This window comes from Haplochromis burtoni, unplaced genomic scaffold (assembly GCF_018398535.1).
Source record: "Haplochromis burtoni strain Fernald_Lab_line unplaced genomic scaffold, NCSU_Asbu1 Contig_276, whole genome shotgun sequence".
Lineage (NCBI taxonomy): Eukaryota > Metazoa > Chordata > Actinopteri > Cichliformes > Cichlidae > Haplochromis > Haplochromis burtoni.
This window is the reverse complement of record NW_024582637.1, coordinates 104,643-127,343: the sequence shown is the minus strand read 5'-3', so window position 1 is coordinate 127,343 and position 22,701 is coordinate 104,643. Positions and strand designations below refer to the sequence as shown.

General features: G+C 42.3%; 3 protein-coding genes across 5 annotated transcripts in view; 2 read left to right on the top strand and 1 right to left on the bottom strand.

Moving 5' to 3' along the window:
• thoc5 (THO complex 5) overlaps positions 1-3,997 on the top strand; it is a 7,896-nt gene extending 3,899 nt beyond the window's left edge. The window contains exons 6-19 of the mRNA XM_005940128.2: positions 111-225; positions 357-489; positions 584-661; positions 758-801; positions 1,254-1,353; positions 2,145-2,253; positions 2,341-2,442; positions 2,521-2,617; positions 2,700-2,811; positions 2,893-2,996; positions 3,092-3,179; positions 3,279-3,394; positions 3,480-3,670; positions 3,759-3,997. Coding sequence (XP_005940190.1) covers positions 111-225; positions 357-489; positions 584-661; positions 758-801; positions 1,254-1,353; positions 2,145-2,253; positions 2,341-2,442; positions 2,521-2,617; positions 2,700-2,811; positions 2,893-2,996; positions 3,092-3,179; positions 3,279-3,394; positions 3,480-3,670; positions 3,759-3,822 — 1,453 coding nt within the window. The 3' untranslated portion in view covers positions 3,823-3,997. The remainder of the gene's footprint in view (positions 1-110; positions 226-356; positions 490-583; positions 662-757; positions 802-1,253; positions 1,354-2,144; positions 2,254-2,340; positions 2,443-2,520; positions 2,618-2,699; positions 2,812-2,892; positions 2,997-3,091; positions 3,180-3,278; positions 3,395-3,479; positions 3,671-3,758) is intronic.
• Positions 3,998-6,008: 2,011 nt separating this feature from the next.
• Positions 6,009-10,524, bottom strand: LOC102293034 (neurofilament heavy). Its single transcript, XM_005940127.3, has 4 exons — positions 9,703-10,524; positions 8,295-8,494; positions 8,053-8,177; positions 6,009-7,957 (listed from the first exon to the last, which is right to left on the bottom strand). The coding sequence occupies exons 1-4, from the start codon at positions 10,451-10,453 to the stop codon at positions 6,667-6,669; spliced, it is 2,367 nt and encodes a 788-aa protein (XP_005940189.1). The 5' UTR covers positions 10,454-10,524; the 3' UTR covers positions 6,009-6,666.
• Positions 10,525-12,955: 2,431 nt separating this feature from the next.
• Positions 12,956-22,675, top strand: fancg (FA complementation group G). Of its 3 annotated transcripts, none has more exons than XM_042227691.1 (14): positions 12,956-13,156; positions 13,704-13,803; positions 14,705-14,830; positions 14,957-15,129; positions 15,542-15,695; positions 17,038-17,168; positions 17,258-17,404; positions 17,602-17,762; positions 17,879-17,945; positions 18,027-18,343; positions 18,427-18,467; positions 18,560-18,733; positions 19,369-19,483; positions 19,566-19,708. In XM_042227691.1, exons 1-14 carry the CDS (start codon positions 13,088-13,090, stop codon positions 19,585-19,587), a joined length of 1,797 nt encoding a protein of 598 aa, XP_042083625.1. In that variant the 5' UTR covers positions 12,956-13,087; the 3' UTR covers positions 19,588-19,708. The 3 variants fall into 3 exon arrangements, with proteins under 3 accessions (XP_042083625.1, XP_042083624.1, XP_042083623.1); XM_042227690.1 differs by lacking the exon at positions 19,566-19,708 and adding an exon at positions 21,614-22,675 and having other exon boundaries at positions 12,957-13,156; positions 13,707-13,803; XM_042227689.1 differs by lacking the exon at positions 19,566-19,708 and adding an exon at positions 21,614-22,675 and having other exon boundaries at positions 12,957-13,156.
• Positions 22,676-22,701: the final 26 nt, after the last annotated feature.

The following is a 22,701-nucleotide window of genomic DNA, read 5'->3' as shown; positions in this document are numbered from 1 at the left end:
AAAGCACCGAAATGTGCGCTGCTTTTCGGTCTGGTTACTACCGTTTATGTCAGAACCGGTGCCATCATACCGGTACCCATCCCTAGTTAACAGTCTATTGTTGGATGCAGGTTGGCAGAGAAATACAAGGAATCACTAGCGTCGAAGGAGACAATTCAGAAGAGCATTGAGGTGAAGAAGGAGCATCTGAGAAGCTTGCAGCCAGGTCTTAATGCCATCATGCAGGTATCATTGCTGTGTTAATTCATAGTTTGTAATCTAAAGAAAAGCTCAGCTGTGTTTTGTACTTGTTGAGGTGAATTTTTAACTGCCGTGCCAACAGTTACACCACATATGCCTCCTATGTATGCTCACAGGCCTCCCTCCCAGTCCAGGAGTTCCTGTCTATGCCTTTTGAACAGACTCAGAAGCAGACGGAGATTGCCCGCCATCTGCCTCCACCTCTCTATGTCCTGTTTGTTCAAGCAAATGCTTATGGCCAGGCGTGTGGTGAGTAAGAATGAGAGACAATGATGTTTTCCAAGACAACATATTAGTTTTTCTTTAAAGGATTGAAGTTTGGATCGCTTTGATTTTATTGCAGACAAGAACCTGATTGTCTCAATTAGTGGTGATGTAGATGAGGCCAAAGCCCTGTCCAAACCTCCAGAAGATTCCCAGGGTACAAAGGCACACATTTAATCTATGTATAACACACAGACGACTCATTTTGGGATTCATCAACAAACTTAAAACTGTGTATTCTGGTTTTATTCAGATGATGAGAGTGATTCTGATGCAGAGGAGGAGCAAGAGAAAACTGTGAGTATCTGGCACTGCTTTACTCATGAACGAACACACACACTCAGGACACTGAGGTCTATTGTTAGTTAGTATACAAATCACTGCTCTGGACACATGAACTGTCTCTGAAGCCATAGCTGTCATGCATTGAGTGGCAGCTATTGATCGGAGTGGCAGTGGGGGTGTTCTGGGAAATATTTACCGAGAATGGCTCTGTGACTGTAATCGGATCTTAGGTTTGTATTTGATTGCAAATACAGTGTGTATTTCTTTTGTTCTATCTCCATGTTTGAGCTCATCTGGAGCACTGTTTGCTTTTCAGGCTTCCTTTCGGTATTCTTTTTAAATGTGCTTGCAGGGGGCTAAGATTTTAGAGATGCTATGTCACTGGAATTACGTCTTTTATTTATTTTTTTTTTTCTTTTTTTTTTGTCTTTTTATTCAATTGCTTTTTATTGTCCATTTGACAGAAGAGAAGAAGGCCAACTGCAGGTGGCCAGCTGGATGATAAAAGACGAGAGATGCTGAAGAGGCACCCTCTGTCCCTAGGCATAGACTTGAAGTGTAAAGGTAACTCTTTCTCTGTGCTTCATGTCCTTGTTGGCAAAATCATTCTCTGTATTCACACAGCATCCTTCAACCCAAATATTTGCAGCCCCTTTGTGCTCCAACCCTTGTAACGTGACCATATATATATGGTGCTGTGCAACTGTACACCTATCAGATGGCATGTGAAACAAAGCAACTGTGGCTGTGACATGACACCACTTGACCCTTGTGTTCCCTCTGCTGGCGATATATGGAATACAGTGACAGATTATAGGGAGATCTGCATTGCAGGCGTAACTCTACCTAAGGGGGGGTGGAGGGAGGAAGTGAGGGGGAGGCGGAGGGATGGAGGTGAGAAAGATGCTTGCAGCCTTGTAGTTCTGCAGCACCTACAACATCTTGTAAGCAGTTTTTCTCATCACCGCTCTTTGTCTGACTTCTGCTTTTATTTCTGGAGCCCCTCCTTTCCTCAGTTATCCTCACTGCTGCCAGCTGCAGCATTCGGTCTAGTGCAGTAAAAGCAAAAAGTGAGCGGTGTAGGTGTGAGTGAGTGACAATGTGTCACTGAGTTCACCGTGACTGCAGGGAGTGCAGCGAGAATTATGACCATCGGTGTAGTGGGTATCCCATAGGTGCCATTAGCTGCTGCTATGACCAAGGCCTGTTATTGCTCTGTAATGCGCTGCAGTGTAATATAAACCCAGAGGAGCTATCACTGGCAGGATTAATGAAAAGATTGAGTAGAGAGAATATAAGATTAAGATAGCAATCCATTAGTGTAACACCATGTGTTGTCTTCCTTGTGTCTACAGATGGCAGTGTACTCCATCTTTACTTCTACTACCTGATGAATCTGAACATTATCACTGTCAAGACCAAAGTGTCCACCTCCACCGATCTCAACACGGCCATCAGCGCAGGGTATGTGTGTAAACGTAAGGATTTGGCTCTCTCTCTGACCATGACAGCCTTATAAAAAAACCTAACAATGACTTTTTTCCCCCCCAGGGACCTCCTGAAGTCAGACACTCTCCTCAGCTGTCTCTACACCAGCGACCAGGGACGAGAAACACCCAATCCAGCTAATCGCTACCAGTTTGATAAAGTCGGGTAAGGAAGTAATGTTCATGGTTGATGTGGTGTGTACTGGATTACAGCTGGCTGAATTAACCTATAAGTTATTTTTAGGATCATTTCCTTTGGCGATTATGTGGAAGAGCTGGGCCATCCCTACATGTGGGTTCAGAATCTCGGAGGACTTCATTTTCCTAGTGACGCTTCGGAGGTGCGTGTGTGCTAACCTCAAGTATACAGCATGTGTTACAACTGTATAATGTTAACTTTTGCTAATTTTTTTTTTTTTTTAGGGTGTGCGCGTGGGTAGTTCACTGAGTGCGAGCCACATGGAGAACACCATGAAGCTGCTGAGGGGACGAGTCCAGTCCCGCTTGGCTTTGCACAGACAGTTTGCCTCTTTAGGTGTGTTATTTGATTACAACCTTGCACACTGAATCATCCTAATGAAGAGATTGTTAAGTTTGTTTGTATTCCCGTCATCAGAACACAGCATCATCCCCATCTCCAGCGAGTGTCAGCACCTTTTTCCTGCCAAGATCCTTTCCCGTTTGGCACGTTGGACCACAATCACTTACCAGGAGTACTTGGTAAGTGAAAGCAAATTGTCAAACGATTGTACTCAAATGTAAAGAAAGCATTAGTTAGAAGTGTGACTGATTTTGATATTTCCTTTCTTTTGCAGGAATTTCCATATACACGTCATGTGACTGAAGCTGGGCTGGCAAAGGAGACTGATCTGTACTTTATGGGAGTGGTTGAAAGAGGCACAGGTAAATCCTGTCGCTGATAGCATAACTGAATATTGCTGATGTTTTATTTGTTTGCTTTGAATGTGATTCTATACGCAAACTCATCTGTGTCCCTTTTAGCTCGTCTTAATGCTGCAGTGGTGCTGAGTCCCAGATACCCAGAGATATCTCCTGTCTTCTCCCTCTCTCTGAGCTGGAAGGGAGAGCGCAGCGGACGCACCGATGACAACCTCCGAGTATGAACATTTCAAAACCTCTCAATATGATTGTTTATAAATACAAGTCATTTTTCACTTTTTGACTCCCTTTTTCACTTTTAAGGCCATGGAGAGCGAAGTTAACGTGTTCAAAAACGAACTACAAGGACCACGTCCTGGGCACCAGCTCCTGACCAATCAGTTTGCACGACTGTGCGTCTGCCTGGATGTTTATTTGGAGACAGAAGGACAAGACGACAGCGTGGAAGGACCGCGAGAGTTCCCCCGTGAGAAGATGTGCCTACGCACTGTCAGGTACAGTTAGAGAAAGAAGTGGGAAACTTTTTGATACATTTGGTGAAAGATTTTATCTCTGACCACCGGTTTGTCTCTTTCAATTCAGGGGTCCTAATCGTCTGAAGCCGTTCAAGTATAACCATCCTCAGGGTTTCTTCAGTCATCGCTAAAATTTGTGTGCACATAATTGTGTGTGTGTGTGCGCGCGTATGTATATAATTCTCCTTCTGTAGTTTATCACTCTTAACTCCCTCAAGATTACCTTTGTGACTCTTTGACACACAAGTATCCTTTTTAAACACTTCATACCAGTTTGAAAATAAAAGAACATCCTATTTTCTGGAATGAGTTTGTCTTTTTTTGTCTTCCTTCGCTGCGTACAGACTTTGTTGTGCACACAAAATGTTTCTGTTTTATCCCCTTTCCTTCCTCTCCACCCTCACCTCTCTGAGTGCTGCTCTATTTATAGGTGTCGTCTGAGCTTGCTGATTATTATGCCATTGTGGTTCAGTGCTGGATATAGCTGAGTCATTTCCACAGAGGATCTCTTGCATTGAATAAAATATTTGGTCTATTGTCTGCTGTTAGCCTTTGACTTCTCATTTATCATCATAGTTTCAGTAAAGAGCAACAGGTTTTCATGTAGGATACTGATCCTCAATTTCTGACTTGATGCTAAAGTCAAGGAAAACGGTCATTTAATGATTAGCTAGCTTTAGCTTTATAGAAGAATCTCTCCTTTGCTCTTGTGTGTTGCAGCAAAGATCCAGCAGCAGGTAATCGAATCTAGGAATTCAATGCTGCACAGATGCATGGAAAATAATGTCTGTAATTGCAAGAGAAAGGAAGCATTACTTATTGGAAAATGGGCAGTAAATGCTAATGGTTGAGATGAGACTGGTAAATGGTACAAAATGATTCAATAGATTGAGAATACTGTAAAGCTTACCAGTGGCACAAACATGAAGCCCAACAGATGAGTGTCTGTTGGCTGTGCAAAGATATGGGAGCATCTTACAAGCATATTGTTGAGCCAGCCTATCCCCATTTGGAGTTAAGAGTCACCGCTAACCAGTACGAAGTTGTGAGTGATCGTCTATGATGAAATGTGAATACTGAAGTGTTTTCCAGTGTGTCATGGTGGATTGGTTTGCACTGTGACCTCGCTGGTTATGAACGCACCACCCAGCCACTGTGTAGAGTGTGCATGTTCCCCCTGTACTCCAGTTTCATCCAACAGGCCAAAGACATGCACGTTAGGTTAACTTGTGATTCTAAATGGGCCATAGGTGTGAATGTGTATCTCTGTTCGCCCTGTGAGAGACTGGCAATCTATCCAGGATGTACCTCTCCCGCCTTGTGACAGCTGGGATAGGCTCTGCGACCCCAAAGAGGACGAGCAGTTAAAATTGATGGATCTTATATTGGCTCACTTTTGTTCAGTTTGCACCGAGAGCAGTCACATTTAGCAATGATGTAAATGTTTTGGAAAAAAAAAACTTTACAGAGTACACAATCATCAATAAAACAGTCAATTTCTGTTTAACAACAGATGGCAGTGACAGCAGTCAAAGCAATCTCCGTCTTCCGACTCTGGTTTTTTAATGAGACGGTCGCTGATCTCATTAATACACAGCCATCTATTAGATGCAGTGAAATTGGATTACAGGGGGGTGCAGTCGTGCCAGGAGAGAGAGCCTCACAATGTCAGCCAAAGTGTGTCCAATGTCAGTGTTTCACCAAGAAAGAGAAGCTTTTGGTGATGGCACAAATCTAACAGTTACCTGCTTTTCAGTAGGCTGGTAATGAATGTCTTTTTCACCAGCACTCATTAGAAAATCCTATTAAAAGTAACCACACATTTTATTTCTGTCAAACAAAAGAAATCTTAATATTTCAAAATATTACCAAACCACAAGTGACAGAGGAGGATTTGCATTTCTTATTTATACGTTTCGAAGCAAAAGCCTGCTCTGTTTAATTTTATGGCTGTGCCTGTAGGACAATTTGATCATTCTGGTGATTTTTAATTAACAATCCTAAGATAAATGTGTGTCCTCTGCTCCTGTTTGCAATGAGACAGGCCTTGGAAATGAGAGAGAGAGTCTGTGCGAGCCGGCGACACTGCTCTTGATTTATACATGAACGCGGTCTGTGGGACATGAGGAAGGGTGCAGCAGCTTTGGAGAGTGGGTACAGCTCCCCCTCTCCACAGCCGCAATGCAGTGCAATAACTCGCAGCGTTTACCTTTTGGCATCGCACCTCGTAGAATTTCTCTTGACACTTTATTAATCTTCACTTTAATGAGCTGCAGATTTCTGCATACATGAAGAAAAGCCGCCAAGCCTTGTGTGCTTCATTTTTCATTCTTTATTTTTGTGTTTCATATTGCATATTCTCAGCAGTTTATACAGAGCACAGTCATCATTGTCCTAACACTGCAGACTAGAAGAGTGAGACACTCCAGTTCACCCGTAAGGAGAAGCTGCATTAAGGTGCACAACAAGCAAAATTCAAGTCTTCCTTATTTATTCATTTGTAAATATAACATTTGTGTTTCCCTAAATATAAGTTTTCATATTCAATATCTGTGACAATCTTTAGCTAGACATTGGTTTGACATCTCTACCCTTGAAGGCTTGCGTAGGTGCAGCAGGGTCCTCCTGCCCCCATCAGCGGGAATCCTGTTTAAATGCACTTGATATTGATTAAGGGCAGTTGTCACATTCTGATAAAGAGTTTAAGAGCATTCTGTATTCACTACAGTCATACATCAGAAGCATCAGGGGCATATAATGGCCATACGTAGGGAGCGGGGGGGGTATTTGCTACAGAAATCACTATTGCTTACATACTGTTACCTGCTTGGCTTTGGGCATTTTATTGCCCATCTGAACTGCTGGGTACATCCAGCTTCTCTTTCTCTTCAGTCACTTTTTGCCCTCACCTCACCTCCCTCCATCACAGATCTTTGGCATCTCCTCCTCTAGCCCTGAAACACAGCATTTTTGTCTTACTTCTTGGGTTTCTCCTCCTTGCTTTCCTTTGACTCAGTGCCAGAAGATTTCTCAGCCTTCTCCGTCTTTGCTCCTTCCTTCACCTCTTTACTAGCCTCCTTTTTCTCCTCTGGCTTCTTCTCCTCTTTCTTGCTATCTTTTTTCTCAGGCTCTGCTTTAGGCTTCTCTTCTGGCTTCTTCTCCTCTGTTTTTTTCTCCTCTGGTTTCTTCTCCTCTGGCTTCTTCTCCTCCTTCTTGCTCTCTGTTTTCTCAGGCTCTGCTTTAGCAGCTGGCTTTGCCTCAGGTTCGGCCTTCTCTGATTTAGGAGCAGAGGGCTTCTCCTCCTCCTTGGCAGGGGGAGTACTCTCTTTAGCCTCAGACTTGGGGGCTGGCTTGTCCTCAGCAGGCTTGCTGGGAGTTACAGGTTTTGAAGCCTCTTCCTTTTTTGGTGTTTCCTCTTCTTTGCTTTCTTTCTTTGTTTCAGGTTTGTCCACCTTCTCTGGTTCTTTCTCTTTGGGTTCCTGCTTCTTCTCCTCCTTCACAGGCTGCTCTTTCTCCTTCTTTTCCTCTTTGACAGGCTGAGGCTTCTCTTTTTTCTCCTCTTTTTCCTCCTTTTTAGGGGTGTCTTTGGCAGAAAATGGTTTGGCCTTCTCCTTCTCTGGAGACTTTGGTTCAGGGCTCTTGGGAGGAGGAGATTTGGACTCAGGAGACTTGCTGGGTGGGGATTTGGACACGGGTGACTTTGACTCATCTCCTGCAGGAGACTTGGCTGCAGGGGACTTGGCAGGTGATTTGGGCATTGGGGATTTGGCTTCTGGTGATTTTTGTGGCGATTTAGATTCTGGTGATTTGACAGTAGGAGATTTAGATTGAGGAGATTTTGAAGGAGGGGAAGCAGCTTTTTCTGGAGATTTGGACTTTTCTTCTTCTTCACCTGCCTTTTCTTCCTCTCCTTTCTCCTCTTCCTCTCCCTCTTCTTCCTTTTCCTCCTCTTTTTCTTCCCCTCCCTCTCCTTCCTGCTTCTCATCTCCTTTTTCCTCACCTTCTTCTTCACCCTCTTCTTCTTTGGTTTCTTCACCCTCTCCTTCCTCTGCTTCTTCTTCATCTTCTTCTTTCTTTTCCTCCTCATCTTCATCTGCTTCCTCTGTCACCTCCGTCACCTGTGTTTCATCTGTCTGTTCCTCTACAATGACTGTATCAGAGATCTCTTCTCCTTTTACTTTCAAGTGGGCAGAGATTCTGCTTTCCAGGTAGGAGTATGGGCCTCCACCTGACACAAAGCGATTCTCCTCTCCCTCCAGCAGTTTCCTGTTTGGAAGACAAGAACACAGAGAATGAAAGTGTTAATCACTTTTAGCATAAAGAAACCAATTTAAAGTTACATTTTTTAGATCCCAACTAACCTGTAAGCAGCAATTTCGATATCCAGAGCCATCTTCACATTCAGAAGCTCCTGGTAATCTTTTAGCTGGCTAGCCATCTCCCATTTTGTAGTTTTTAACTCGTTGTCGAGCTGATTGATGGTTTCCTGCAAAACAAACGTAAACATCCTCTCTGGTCACATATCATTCATCAAGTGTCTGAAAAGAGATTTGCAGTATTGGTGCATTTCTGCTTTTTCTGCATGTCTGTGCTGATGCCTTGCCTGTAGTGAGTTGAGGTCGTCTTGGTGTCTGTCTTCACTCTCTATACGCTGCCTCTCCAGTGACTCCTTGGTTCCTCGAAGAGTCTCCAGCTCAATGGTGCGGCTCTGGAGCTGGCGGCGGTATTCTGCAATCTCTTCCTGGGTTCCACGGATTGCATCCTGGTTAGACCGAGCAGCCTCGGACAGATGCTCCATGCGCACTGTGGAAAAAAACGAATTTTAAAAAGTACATGACATGTTTAGAAATCACTTTTAATTAAGATAATCGCCTGAAACATGACATATATGCATACTTTTAAAAGAAAGGGGAACATTTTGAGTCTAAAGACGTAGGCCTTTTTTTTAACTGAAAATATTTAACCATTCCTGCTTTAGAGAACAGACAGTTACTACAAAGATCCTCTGTAACCTTGACACTGTCCAGCTGCCAGTCAATAGTCTGACTCAGCTCCCTCCTGCATCCAAGCATGAATAAACCACTGCTGCAGTCAGCTGGACTCAAAGAAGGTCAATTTGTTTGTACCTTTTACTAGCTATACCAGGTCAAAATGTACACCTACTGAGAGGGATTGGGTATAGACCAATATGTCCTTTGACATACCCAAAACTACAATGCGCAGGAAACCCTTCTGGGCCTTCAAAGTTGTCAGCAGTGTGTTTATGTAGCACCATAAAAGTCAGAAGGGCTGTGTCTAAGTGCTGCTCACAGTGGCTGTAAGATCATGTCTCACTTATTGCTTTGCTAGTAATTCTATGCATCAGATCTACGTCCAGGTGCTTTTATTAATCACATCAGCCAGGAGAAGATGGCTGTAAAAAGCACGACCGACTGATGAAACATTATCAGCCCGCCGCGACCTTGAAAGGTACTTTTCTACTCGTGGAAGTCCAGGGTCAGATCCATCAGCACAGCAAAAAGAGAAACACGCAGTGAACACCCACTGCTAGCCGGCAAGAGTGCAAATTAATCGTAGTCTCTTCGCTGTGTGCCACCTCACCTCTGCAGGGCTGGCCTTTAATTTTTTTAAATATTTTTTTAAAAGGTCACTATGCCGCAACTGCGCAGTCATAGAAAAGGGCACCAACTAAGATAAAAGGCAAATTATTGATATTATTTAAGTGATTATTATTATTTTATGTATTTATTTGCGCATTTCCAAACTGGTTACCTTGCTTCTTTCGCGTAATTCGTCACTTGTAATTTAACCTCTAAAGTTTTCGATGTGATAGATTAATAAATGTTATCAACCAACATTCCAACGTAACAGTCGGAGACGCCTCAAATAAATCCCGATGTGGATCCATGAGGCACACTTCAGCACCACGGACAGCGGACAAACGTGACTTTACGCACGGAGACTTTTGATCGTTTCAATAAACTTTCCTCCTCTTTTTTGATCGGACTCACCTTTGAACCACTCCTCGGCGTGCACTGAGGTCTTGGATGCGTGACTGTCCAGCTGCGAGCGGATCTCGCGCAGTGCGGTGGTGACGTCCGCCTTCAGGGTGTCCCGCATGTCGAAGCTCACCTGCGCGCTCTGAATCTGCTCCAAGAGCTCCGCCACTTCTTCCTCGTGGTTCTTCTTAAGAAAAGCGGCCTCCTCTTCCAGCGCACGGAGCTTCTTGTCTAGCTCCAGGCGTACCAGCCGGCACTCCTCGACATACTTTTTCATAGCGCGAGCGGCAGCCTCCAACTCTTCCCGGTTCCGCGCTTCATCCTCCAGCCTGACCCGCAGGTGCTGGATGTCCTCTTCCAAGTGCTCGTGCTCCACAGCCGCGCGGGCCTTCTCTCCGGTCAGCTGCTGCAGGAGACCCCTGAGGTCACCCAGTTCCCTCTCGTAGTGCTCCCCGACCGAGGCGCGCCCGGCTTGGTTCTGCCGCAGCGCCGCCGCTTCCGCCTCCAGGTTGCGGTTGTGCATCTCCAGGTTGCGCACCTTGTCGATGTAGCCGGCAAACCGGTCGTTCAGAGCTTGCAGGATCTCTTTCTCGCTCTTCCGAGTCATGTCGCCGTTAAAGGTCTCCAAGCTGTCGATTGAGGATGGCTGGCTGTAGGTGAGGCGACGGCGCTGGGAGTGAAAGCCGCTGGAGGACACGGAGGCGGGCCGAGCCTTGCGGTACGAGCTCGGGCCCATGAAGTGATGCTCTACCGTGAAACTCATGTTGGCTGGGCCGGTGAGAACTGACTGCAGTAGGAGGGAGAGCGATCAGCTTTTATAGGAGGGAGGGAAAAGAGAGTAGTCAGCACCAAGACACGCTCGTTTTTAAAGAGATACCTTTTCCTCAGAAAACTACCGGCTGCGCAGGAATGGCAAGACGATACTCGCTCCCGTTAGTGTAGGATCCTGATGATAAGTATGTATTTTGAAGGTATTAGAGGTGTTGATGAGGGGATACTTTACTGACGGAACAATCCTAAATATTGGGACTATAACATGCGATATGTTTTTTAAGCATCCAAAACTGCACCTGGAAATATCTAGGCGATGTTTCAAAACAAGATTGTAATATAAATAATTTTAATCATATTCACAAATGTCTGCTTCTGGGTTTCTTTACGCAGTTTTAAAAAATATATATTTAAAAACACATGGGAATACTGTGGGCATACATGTGGCTAAAGTCCTGGTGGACCTTCTTTCTAATATGTTTCTTTAATAGGGACAACTCATCTTAATAATAAATACCACTTTAAAATGTAACAAACTGTAAATGATTTTAGCAAATTTGCTCATTTCCATCTGTGACTGATTGTGTGGGTGTCCACTGTGTTCTGCTGATGCTCTCTGTAGCTTCACTGCTGCAGTGTGAGTTTGCAGATCCACAGCCATACCCCCTGGGACTCAACTCAACTGCTGGGCCATTGACAGACTCCTTCTTTTAGTACAGGCACACACACAAAGAGTATTTCCTTCTTTCCCCTTTTCAGAAAGCAGCTTCCCATCACTTAGTTTCTGCTTCTTTTTGAGAGAGCAATTTTAACATGTGCAGAATCTGATTGCAGGTTGAGTGTGTGATGCACACAAATGACACAGAAACCAAAAACAGCAGCATGAGTTACACTGATACAGCATTCACAGAAACCCCAAACAGCTGTCTCTGCTGATCTAAAGAGATGTCTGCTCTGAGAAGAGGAGCAGTTCTGAAGAGCACATACAGCACCTATTGATCACTCAGGGTGAGTGAGTTTATTCTACCTTAAAGGGAAACTGTAGGCCTCGCCTTTAATATGAGCAAATATTTGGAAGAATCCACCATTTAGCAGACAGCAGCGATTTCTCATTTTCAGCCATTCTTTGTTATTGTAACATTAATGTCATCAGCTCAGTGACACCCATAGATGTGTGACACTTAAGTGCTCTATAGCAGATATGCTACATTTGTAATGAAACACGCAAAAGTCTCTGTGTGCTTTGCATCACGTCTCACACGTTTGGGGTGGGGTGGTGGGGGTGGGGGTTCTCCAGCATAGGAATTACATGCGTCACAGCCCCTCCATCCACTGGCTGCATGTTTTATAGATGAGGATAATGCAACAGAGATGACAGGATTCTGCTGTGAAAGGCACTTTCTGTAGCGCATGTCAAAATGTAAGTGCACATGAAATATAAGCAGCAGGCCAGATCTGAGGTTTATCAGCAGTTATTGCAGTAACTCAAAACAGTCTGGCCTGAAAGCACGAGTATCTGTTACTTGAAACCAAAAATCTTGTAACAGCCAAACTAAGATATATTGCTTGGATTATGACCTCCAAATAACAGGTCACCTGCAGTCCGTCTGCTGCTTTTGCTTCTCAGAATTAACATAATCCTCTCTCCTGTGCTGTCATAAGTGAATTAATCAGTCACATTTTTCAATATAGCTGAAAGCTTGATGACTGCCACTGCAAAGGCTTTTGATAGAAGAGCACAAAGGATGTTGCCATGTAGCGGCCTTGTCCTTGAAGCGATGGATGGACAGACAGCAGCAGAGTGAGACAGATACAGAGATGGAAAATAGCAGAATCGATGCAGAGGAAAACGTCAGAAAAAAGTGAAACCTGTCCCAGAGGAATGATATCTTGCATTTGCAGGTGCACTGAGTTTAGGCTGTGGAGTTTCCCTTGTTTCAGAGGGGTATATTTAGACATTTCAGTGATTTGAGACTATCAGAGAACAGAAGAGTTGCAAGGCTGTGTTGGAAGGCAGACAACGAAGAACACAGTCGTCAGGGAACAAGTGGATGCACTGAAGGAGGGATGACAGGGTGTGACTGGAACTGGGGGACAAAACAGGGAGTCACCTTGGGAATGACATCCAGAAAAATGGTAGTCCGAAGTCTAACGGATGAATCAGCTGTAATTCAATTAAGGTTTTAGATAGTGTTTCCTTACATTAGACTTCTGTGTGTTTGAGTATGTGTGCATGCATGTTTATGCATGTAACTGAGGCTGATGCTTTTTTTTTTTCAGAACTACACAGCAGTCATGCAGATAATAAAAAATAGCTTTGTAACTGTGGAAATTTACTGACCATAGAGAAGTAGCTCACAGCTTGATCATGGCTCTGCCAGACCCAGAGATTGAACTTTCTAGAAAGCATCTAAACTTGACTCCGTTACAGCACCACCTGCTGGTCAGTCAGCAGAATGCCGGTGTCATCCCCACATGTGTCCACAGGGGGCAGCAGAGCCCCGCTGCCACTCAGCCTGTAACGTTTTATTTCCTGTGTTGCTCGCTTCTCTTTCACAAACGAGGGAAAGTTCAAACGAAACCACTCCAGCTTTTTCACCAAACACTGATGTGATGTGTGGTTAAAATGTATCAGCCGCCCTCTTTACTCGAGAAGTGGAGTCAGGAGAACAACGAGTTGGTAAATAAGTGTAAGGTGGGTAAGGCCGGCTAGCAGGTCTACATTTAATCACAGCTCTGCGATTAATTAGCAATACTAACATCAAATAAAACTGTAACTGCGAATAGATTAGATGACTAAAAATCTCATAGTTTAATTCATGTGCTAAAATGTAAAACAGAGCCAGTTTTTCTCCTGACAGACTGAAGTCCTTCTGTGCTGTCTTTTTCTTCAATGATTGTATATTAGCCTCCCTACCGTAACATAATACAGAAATAGAAGAGGTTTGCGTATGTATTAAGGTGTTATACAATTATGTAAAATACTCTACCTGGAGAACAAGTCATGAAGTCTTCTTTATGATATTGTTTTGGATTATTATTGGAGATGTAGAACAGCGTTAAGTTACACAAAGCCACTTATACCAAACATAAGAAAGGAGTAGGGGGTATCCCTCATGATGGTAGTTTGTAATGTGACGTGCTCTCAAAAATACTCTCATGAAGGTATCTGACATAAATTTATCCAACACTGTGGTACATCCTGATCATGGTGTCATTTTGCTTTCACTTGATTGTTTCAGCAGCAGGAGGCAGGTGGAGGTGCTGTGAGCCGAGACCACAGGCAGTCCAGCCTGAGGTGGTGTTCCTCTGAATTTCACAAACTTTTGAGGAAAATCCAAGGTACTATGTGATATATTTGTCACATTTTATTTTTCAAATCATCACAAATGTTAATATTAGACACAGATAATTTGAGTAAATACAAAAAGCATTTTTTAAATGTAAATGATTAGTTCATTTATTAAGAGCTATTCATTAAAAAAAAGCTATCCAAACCTACCCACCTCGGAAAGCTGAGAATAGGTTCACTAGCCACACCCAGGTCTGATTACTGCCAGACCAGCTGAATCAAGAAATCTCTTAAATTAAAACAGTCTGACAAAGTGAAAAGTTCTCAAAAAGCAACACATCATGCCACGACCCAAAGAACCACCCGAGATACAAATTCACTGACATCCTTCAATCCGGAAAGGGCTACAAAGCAATTTCCTACGGCTTTAGGATTCCACAGTGAACCACAGTAAGAGCCATCATACACAAATGGAGAAAAACTTGGAACAGTGGGGAAACTTCTCAGGAGTGACCAGGAGGCCAAAATTACTCCAAGAGTGCAGCGACGACTCATCCAGGAGGTCAGAAAATACCCCGGAACAACATTAAAGAACTGCAGACTTCATACGTCTCAGTTAAGGTCAGAGTTGATGATTCAATAATAAGAAAGAGACTGGGCAACAATGGCATCCATAGGAGAGTTCAAGGAGAAAACCACTGCTCAAACACAAAGACTTCTCGATCCCCAAGACAGGAGAATATTTTGTAGGCTGATGAAATGAAAGGTTGAACTTTTTGAAGGTTTAATAAAAAAAAATTCTGATTTACTCAGTTTATCTTTGTCTAATATTGAAATTAGTTTAATGATCTGAAACATGCAAGTGTGACAAATATATATTTAAAAAAGGAAGTCATGACAGCGTATAATTTACCTCAATGCAGCTTCTTTCTACGCGTCTCTCTTCTGCAGGTATTCCTCCTCATGTAGATCACTCGCAGCTGGAGTTGGCAGTGGTGTATAATACGTGTGTATGCTTTACTGCTCAGTCTCAATTTTCAGAAGCTGAGCTGCTCCTCAAAGAAGCCACTGAGCGAGGTAGGCCTCTATGTGAAAAAATGGCCATATATGATACGATTCAGGAACTAATGCCACAAATCCAAGTTTTTGTAAGTTCAGAGATTCTCAAGTGTGAATTTTACAGCCTGCCATTCTTCTTTACAGTGTTACAGGTGACAGGAAATAACGCTGATACTTCTGATCCGCTTGTGCTGTGGAGAGCAGGGCTTAAATCAGCGGGAAACACAGCTTTGCATCCTCATGTTTTGTACCTCCTCTGTCTGCAGTGGGCACTATGGCTGGCCAAATGCCAGCTAGAAAATATAGGGGAATTACAGGTAAGATGATTTTTAGGTTATGTCCACGCCTTTCTACTTTCTTTTTAGTTTTAAACAAACTATAGGATCTATGCATTGATTAGCCACATGAGATGCCTGTTTAACTGCTTTATATGGGAAAAATCCCTGTGCTGATTTTGACTTGTTCTTTGTTACCTTGTAGAAATTAAGTCACCTGACACAGAGTTGGTAGAAACTATTTTCCCACAGTTATTTGTTGGATTCATGATATCCCAGTGTTTTCTGTCACTGCATGTAATACAAACTACATTGATGATACTCCACAGTGTATAAGCATTTAAAGACCTGTGTGCAGTCCCCATCTGTCGAGTGGAGATGGAAGTTTGATCTTGGATTTGTTTTTGTTCTTGTTTAAAATGATTCAGTTATTGTATTTTTTCATGTCATGCAGGAGCAGATGTCTTCTCTTTGTGAGATAGTATGTGATGGAGTTGGGGATTGCAGTCCAAGCGAGGCAAAAGGAAGGTTGTCAAAGAGTCCTCTGTTGGTGATGGAACCGAAAAGGCTTACCGAATTATTACAGATCTGCACTTCCATTGCTCAAGGTTGGCTACATTCATGCTTTTTAGCAATGTATTTTTGAGGCTCAGTTATAGTTGTTTCTGCTCATGCTACCATAATTAATAAGGCATAAGTCACAGTAGATTTCTCCTCTCTGCTTTGCAAATTAACATTTCACCTCGGTGATCCCTTGTCAGCAAACTATTATTACATGCTTCCAAAATCAGTATTTGTGACGTGTTTAAAGGTTTGTGTGTTGCTAACAGAGACGGGCAGTAACGCGTTACTGTAATCCGATTACTTTTTTCAAGTAACGAGTAAAGTATGGGATTACTATTGCAAAAACGGTAACTAGATTACCGTTACTTTCCCGTAGGAACGCTGCGTTACTGCGTTACTAAAACCGTGATCTTTTTATTTTTTATTTTTTTGCGAGAGTGTCTCATGACAGTGACATAAGCGAGTGCGACGTTCGTGGCAGCAGCTGTGTGCCGATCAACAATGGATCATATATCAAGTACGGGAGAGAGTATGAGCGTGCAGCGTTTAAAGCGTGGAAGTACTGACCTTACTTTAAGTTTGATTCCATAAAAAGTGACAAAAACATTAGCGTCCATTGTGCGTGGGAAGAAAACTTCTTTTTACAGCGAAAAAAACCCCTAAACTTCCAAGCAAGCACTGAGTGCGCTATGACGTAATGTGAAACTCACAGAGAAACTCGCGGATTCTTCCACTGACCGCTGCGGCACACCTGCACCAGGGTAAACCTTTGCCTACCCAACTCCTGCTTTACAGGTGAAAATAGAGCAAAAGGACCGCTAGTCTTTGACTTTATTTATTTTCTGCTGTGTTTTACTTGCATCTATTTGAAAGAGTGAGTGTAAACACACACAAAAAAAATATTTTATGTGCTGGAATGTGCAGAAGATAGGTTTGAATATTAAACAAATTTCTTCCAGTCAGAGAATGTTGCATTTAATTAAATTTTTGCTTGATGCATAAAGTTAAAAGATTAAAACTAATAAAAGTTTTAAAAAGAGACTTTTCCATTTGATTACATTTTGTATGATGGCTTATGTAGAAAAAGTAGAATTGGGCTGAAAGATCTATTTCTTCATCACCTATTCAGGTTGTAAATCGTGTTTTTAAAAAGTAACTAAGTAATTAATTACTTTTGAAAATAAGTAATCAGTAAAGTAACGGGATTACTTTTTTGGGGAAGTAATCAGTAATTAGTTACTGATTACTTTTTTCAAGTAACTTGACCAACACTGGTTGCTAATGTGTCTTTTTACACTAGCGACAGCTATGAACACTGATGATGGTGAAATATGACTGTGATGTATTCATAGACTTCCTCTGTGTGACTCCACATGTTTAAAAAAGGTGCAGAAAAGCTGAATGAGGGTCGGAGTTCAGAAGCATTGTCTGATCTACAGGCGGCTTCTGCCCTGCCAGCTACCAGGGCTCTAGTGGCATATACACACCTTCTTTCAGGCTCCTGCCTCGCTCATATGGTATACACATGCACTGTAATCATATAAACAAAAGAGCAGCCTTTAAGCAGTTGTCTTAAGTTAATGCTTGTCTTTCCGATTGTCTCTAGAACCGCCCACAGATGGCACTGCAGTGTTACAAGAGGGCACTCGAGACAGACTCCCGTTGTGTGTGTGCTCTGTACCGAAGCATGCTCATCTATAGACAGCTGGGAAACACACAGGCTGAGATACAGGCTCTTCGCCTACTGCACTCAGTGAGTGATGCACATACACTCTCCACATAAAGGCCATACATGCAGACGAGAGAAAGGATGCCGGTAATCCCTGCATGTACATATATTTTTAAGTTAGAAGCCTCACAGATGAAGATAAAGAAGTTTATTTTGATCACTGACATATTTTCAGTTAAATTCAGGCCTGCATCAAACATCAGACCTATCTTTTCCCACAGACTTTGATGTTGCCCCCTGCTACAGAGCCCGTTCTGGGAGGTATCCAACCCCTCTCTCCGTCCTTACTCCTCAGTAGCCAATCACTAAGCAGGCTGCTTTCAGTCCCGTCTGCCCTAAGTGTCCTTTACAGCCTTGCCCTCAAATGTGTGCTCAGTGGCAGGTAAGAAGAGCAGCAGGGATGCTAGCTGACCTCTACTCCAAAACAGAAAATGCCAATAGAGAGGAGGACAAAAGTATACTTGTATTAACAGTGGAGTGTTGCTGATGTTTCTGCAGGGTTACTGAGGGTGTTGAACATTATCTGGATCTGCTGGCTGCTCTTCACTCAGAGGATCAACATGCAGTAAGAGTGAAAATAATAACAAACAAAATCACAATTCAATTCTCCTTAATGGGTTCAATGACATGTATTTGTTTGCCTCAGGTTGATGCTGAGGTTTCTGTCCTACCCAGGATGCTGGAGCTTTACCTGGAGGCTGGCACTGCCTTGCTCTTTACCCGGCGTCCTGCAGATTGTATGGCGTTCTGCAATGAAGTCATCAGCACGACACTGGAGCTGGTACCAGAGAAAGTGGTGTTGGAAGAGCCAGAGGAAGGAATTGGAGGAGACGCGAGGGGTCTGAGTGTGGAGGGTGAAGATAAAGTGGCGATGCTCCTCTGGGCTGCAGCTGCCTACCTCCTCCAGGGTCACTGCCACACTCACTTGAAGGACTGGAAACAAGCTGTGACTCATTACACGAGGTGTGAGAGATGAAAGTAATTTTACTTGTTTCTGTGTAATTCGGTTATTAAAACAAAACAAAACACTGCATTCTGTATTACAGGTGCATCAACCTGCTGGTGAAGGTGCACTTAAAAAACAGAGGTGAATACCTTAATGAGTTTATAAATACTTGGGAGACTTTTGCCTTTTTTTCTGTCTTTCTGTTATTTTCTGTATTTTATGGTCGATTACAGATTTCCAACCACAGATCCCTGCTGCAGATGTGAATGTTAAGCATGGGAAAGATCTCTGCACCCTGCAAAGAATGAAGGGGCTTTCACTAGCATGGAGGGGTATCAGCTTCACCCAGATGGACCAGCTGAGAGAGGCGCTGAGGGACCTCCAGCTCAGCCTGCAGGCCTTCCCAGGTATACACGCCACAGCTGTAACTTAATTCTGTGAATAGCAGAAGTTGAAGCTATTTCTGACATTTGATATATCAGCAGTACTCTGTCATTGTAGCTAGCTGGTCATACAAAGAGAAAATAATATAAGTCATAGACTCCTAATCTTATACATCAGTGTATTTAATACTTTTTTCTTATATGTAACATTTATCACACTGTTCTTCACTATTGGCCCACACTCAGTGACAAATAGGGGACACAAGACAGGTTGTATTGCTTATCATTGTTTTATTTACCATAAAGAAAACTAATAAACATGAGGTATGAGGAGTCAGAAGTATCAGTCATTACATGGATGCACGGATGAGCATTACATGTATGTGCTGATGTTGGCATCAGTGTGAAAGAGGAAACAAAATCTGGAGGTGTCATTCCTAGGAGCTCAGGCCTGCTTAAACCATGTAGAATATGCTACACATGTGTAAACCAGTTATCCTAATGACCCTCTCCACTACTGTCCTCTGCAGGAGGAAACCCTGCAGAGACAAAAAGGGGAGGGGCCATAACACTGTAGACCACAGGATAGTATGGAGTGTGGATTTGATTTACATGGTATTGTGCTATAACACGTTGTTGTGCTGTATGTGTTGTCTCAGATTATACAGGAGCTGGGCTGTGGTGCGGTGAGGTGCTATGGAGGCTTGGCAGGAAGCACGAGGCAGCAGCTTGCTGGGAAAAGACCTGGAGCCTCACGACTCAGACCTCAGTGGAGTAAGGCTTTCATTCTTGTATTGTTAAATGCCGTCGCTACATTTGAAGTTTATAATGTTAACTGCTGTACGTCATACTGTAGAAGATATTTGATCCTATGGTGACTGGAACTCCGGGACACAGTTGGGGAGCATGATAAGGTCAAGGTTAGAGGTCAAGTTTTCTGAATATCTTGTGAACACAACAGCTCGAAAAGGATGTCACCTAGGGTTTTTTTTTTTTTTTTCTTAAAACTAGGTCATTGATGTTTTTATCCAGGAAGGATGTCATACTGGCCTATCATACTGATATCTTAGCTGCATCTACTGACAGGCACTCACACCTTGGAATTTGGCAAGTTTTATACAATTCATGCATTTTTTATTTTTATTTTGCAGGTTTCTCAATACCACAGTATAATATGTAGCTATACCAGTGCCACTGTTTCAGTCTTTTGATAAAGTCACATTCAAAGCTTTTCCTCAATTTGCATTCAGTGAATTTTCATAATGTTAATAACCCTTCTGCTGTCAGATTGCTGTAACCACATAGATTTCCAGGCTAGGGCACAACTCGATAGCAGAATCATTTCAACATTAATTTCAATAGATGTGGACATCTTTTAACTCCTATTCACAGCAATATTTATAAAGCATTAGATGTGCTTTATATATCCCATGAGTTGGGAAATTCCTGAGTTACAACAGCCTTCAGTATTTCAAGAAAATCTGAATAATGCATTAAGGTAGAAATGATAGAAAGTTAAATAAAGATAAAGAGAAAAAAAGAAACTCGGTAGGTAAAAATATAACTGAAAGAAATTTAAATATTTAAATACAGTACAAATGTAAAATGCTTATTATAACAATAATAATAATACAACATCACACAACTGCACCACACAATAATAAAATGGCTCAAAATCAATAAAATAAAATGAACCAGTAATGGTGTAAATGTAGTAAGTACATCAAATGTCAGACAGTGTAAAATATGGTGGACGGTTAGATCAGCTAGTCAGATGTATTGTGATCTAGAGATACTGGATGAGCTTTAAAGATTTCCTTTATCTGTGTTTATGGCGAGGACCTAAATTAGCCTGTTTGGAGAAGGTTTTCAGCTGCATGTCCTGTAAATTCTGCAGGGGTGGTCAGGATTATCCGTGGTGGATCAGTTTGTTCAATAACCTTCTCTACAGCACAGTTTCAGATGTGTCCAAAATACTGCTGTGCCATTTTTTTGTTGCTAGTATACACAAAAAAATGTTACCAGGTAATATAAGGTCAAATGTGTATTAAAGAGTTAGCCTTAACATTGCCATCGCTAGTCCTCTGTGGTTCAGTCAATTTCTCTTGCTATGTGCAAATGTTTTCCGGCTGTTTGTATATTCCTTCCACTCTCATGAAAGCAATTTCTCTCAAATGCCTTGAGGAGATTTCTTCAACTTAGACACAAACGTTTAGTTAGGGTCAAGGATGAGCTAAATAAATCAGGAATTTGTGCTGTAGCTACACAGTGCAGTTTCTCAATAAATTGCACAGGGATTGACACTCCTTCAGGTGTTGGTCTATAGCTTATTGCTAAAAAAAGTTGGAGACAAATAAAGTGGCTTAGAAAGCTTAAAGATGAATTAAAATTAAGTGATTACATCTTATGGCTTAATAGAGCATGAATGAAACAGCAACTTCATTGTTGTTGGTTGACAGTCAGTCACAAGGTGACGATTTGTTTGTTCTCGCTCTTGTTGGTTTTTGTTGGAAATTGCATGTAAACAAGAACAAGCACTCAAAAGGGATTTGAGATAATTTCTAATTACACACACAAAGTGGAGTTTGATTTAGCTGGATTGTCAAGCAGGAGTTTAACATACTTGGCCCGACCAGGATGTTATTCCAGTGGTTATCAGAGGTCAGCACTGTCACCTCACAAAATACAAGCTGACAGTTTGCAGGCTCTCTCTCTGGGTATTCTGGCTTCCTCCCACAGACACACATGTTATGTTAATTTGTGATGAAACTAATTTGTGGAAGGTTGTCTGACCTGACCAGGGTCTTCCCTGCCTCTTTCCCTAGGATTGATAGTTTAATCACTTCTCTATATGCAGATACATTAGCTATGCAATGATGACTCTAATCTTTGTCTGTGTTGCAGAAAACTGCCTTTGTACCTACAGGATCCTCAGTCTGGCCCTTTGTTGGACTCTGTGGAGTTGCGCCTTAGAATACAGGAACTTGGCCTTACCTAATCAGACTGGAGACAAAAGAAGAATTTCTTGTGACTTAATGAGCTGGATCGATTTTGCTATGGGTTTCATTTCACATGCCATACAAACATGGACCTACAGGGACAATAAAATAAAGCTTACTGTAAGCATTTGAAACTAAGGATGGGCACAGTGTATGTGTATTGTATGCATGAAATGATGGAAGATTAGGGCATGCATTGTTTGGAGTTGCTGAACTGCCTTTAAGAAAGAAAAGTCTGGTGAGGTGATCTAGCCAATAAAGTTCTCTCTACATCAGCAAACCTTTAATATGCTGTACATGCACTGTCAGCTGAATTTTCAAAAACGGTTAAGCAAAAAAAAACTACGAGCTACACTGCAGTCCCCCCTCCACACACCATACAGGGAAAAGTATCTGTCATGCCAGTTCCTCCAGTATAATACTCAGCTTAGTTACCATACCACACTCTAGCTGACAACGGTTCCATCAGCATCTCCATTAAGATAAACTGGACATTGATCATTACATGATGGACTGCCTTGATAAATGATGCATACCATATATCAGACTGTGTGATGGCTGGTGTTAAAAAAAGTTTGGAATGAGGTGTTGTGGATGGGTTAGCCGACAATCCATTAAGGGAACATAATTTACTTAGGATGTCTTTGATCAAATTTCAAGCTACAAAAATGTATTGCTATCTAACATCTTGTCTCATTTTTTTTTTAAAATTGAATAAATGAAGTATATCCTGTTGTTTTTCTTGGAAAAAATGCATTATTTACCTTGAAAGTGTGTGTATACATGTGTTATCTGTCTTCCATAAATTTAATCTTACACATTTGCTGTTACCAACAGAAAGAGTCAATTTCATATTTTGGTGATTATTCTATATCAACGCGGTGAAAGTTAATTGGGTGGCTGAATTCAGTCGACGGACCAATAAGAAGAAAAACCTTCGTCCAAAAGACTCGGTAACAACAAACTCCAATTTTTTGATTGGTTGATGGGTTT

Bases quoted from the DNA above. Each gene is read 5' to 3' on its own strand.
- fancg (XM_042227689.1), top strand. From the start codon at position 13,088: ATGTATCAGCCGCCCTCTTTACTCGAGAAGTGGAGTCAGGAGAACAAC. The intron at 13,804-14,704 runs GTACTATGTGAT...TCTCTTCTGCAG, and splicing joins ACTTTTGAGGAAAATCCAAG to GTATTCCTCCTCATGTAGAT. The intron at 18,468-18,559 runs GTGAATACCTTA...GGTCGATTACAG, and splicing joins GGTGCACTTAAAAAACAGAG to ATTTCCAACCACAGATCCCT.
- LOC102293034 (XM_005940127.3), bottom strand. From the start codon at position 10,453: ATGAGTTTCACGGTAGAGCATCACTTCATGGGCCCGAGCTCGTACCGC. The intron at 8,495-9,702 runs GTGAGTCCGATC...TTTTTTCCACAG, and splicing joins CGCCGAGGAGTGGTTCAAAG to TGCGCATGGAGCATCTGTCC. The intron at 7,958-8,052 runs GTTAGTTGGGAT...TCTTCCAAACAG, and splicing joins ATCGAAATTGCTGCTTACAG to GAAACTGCTGGAGGGAGAGG.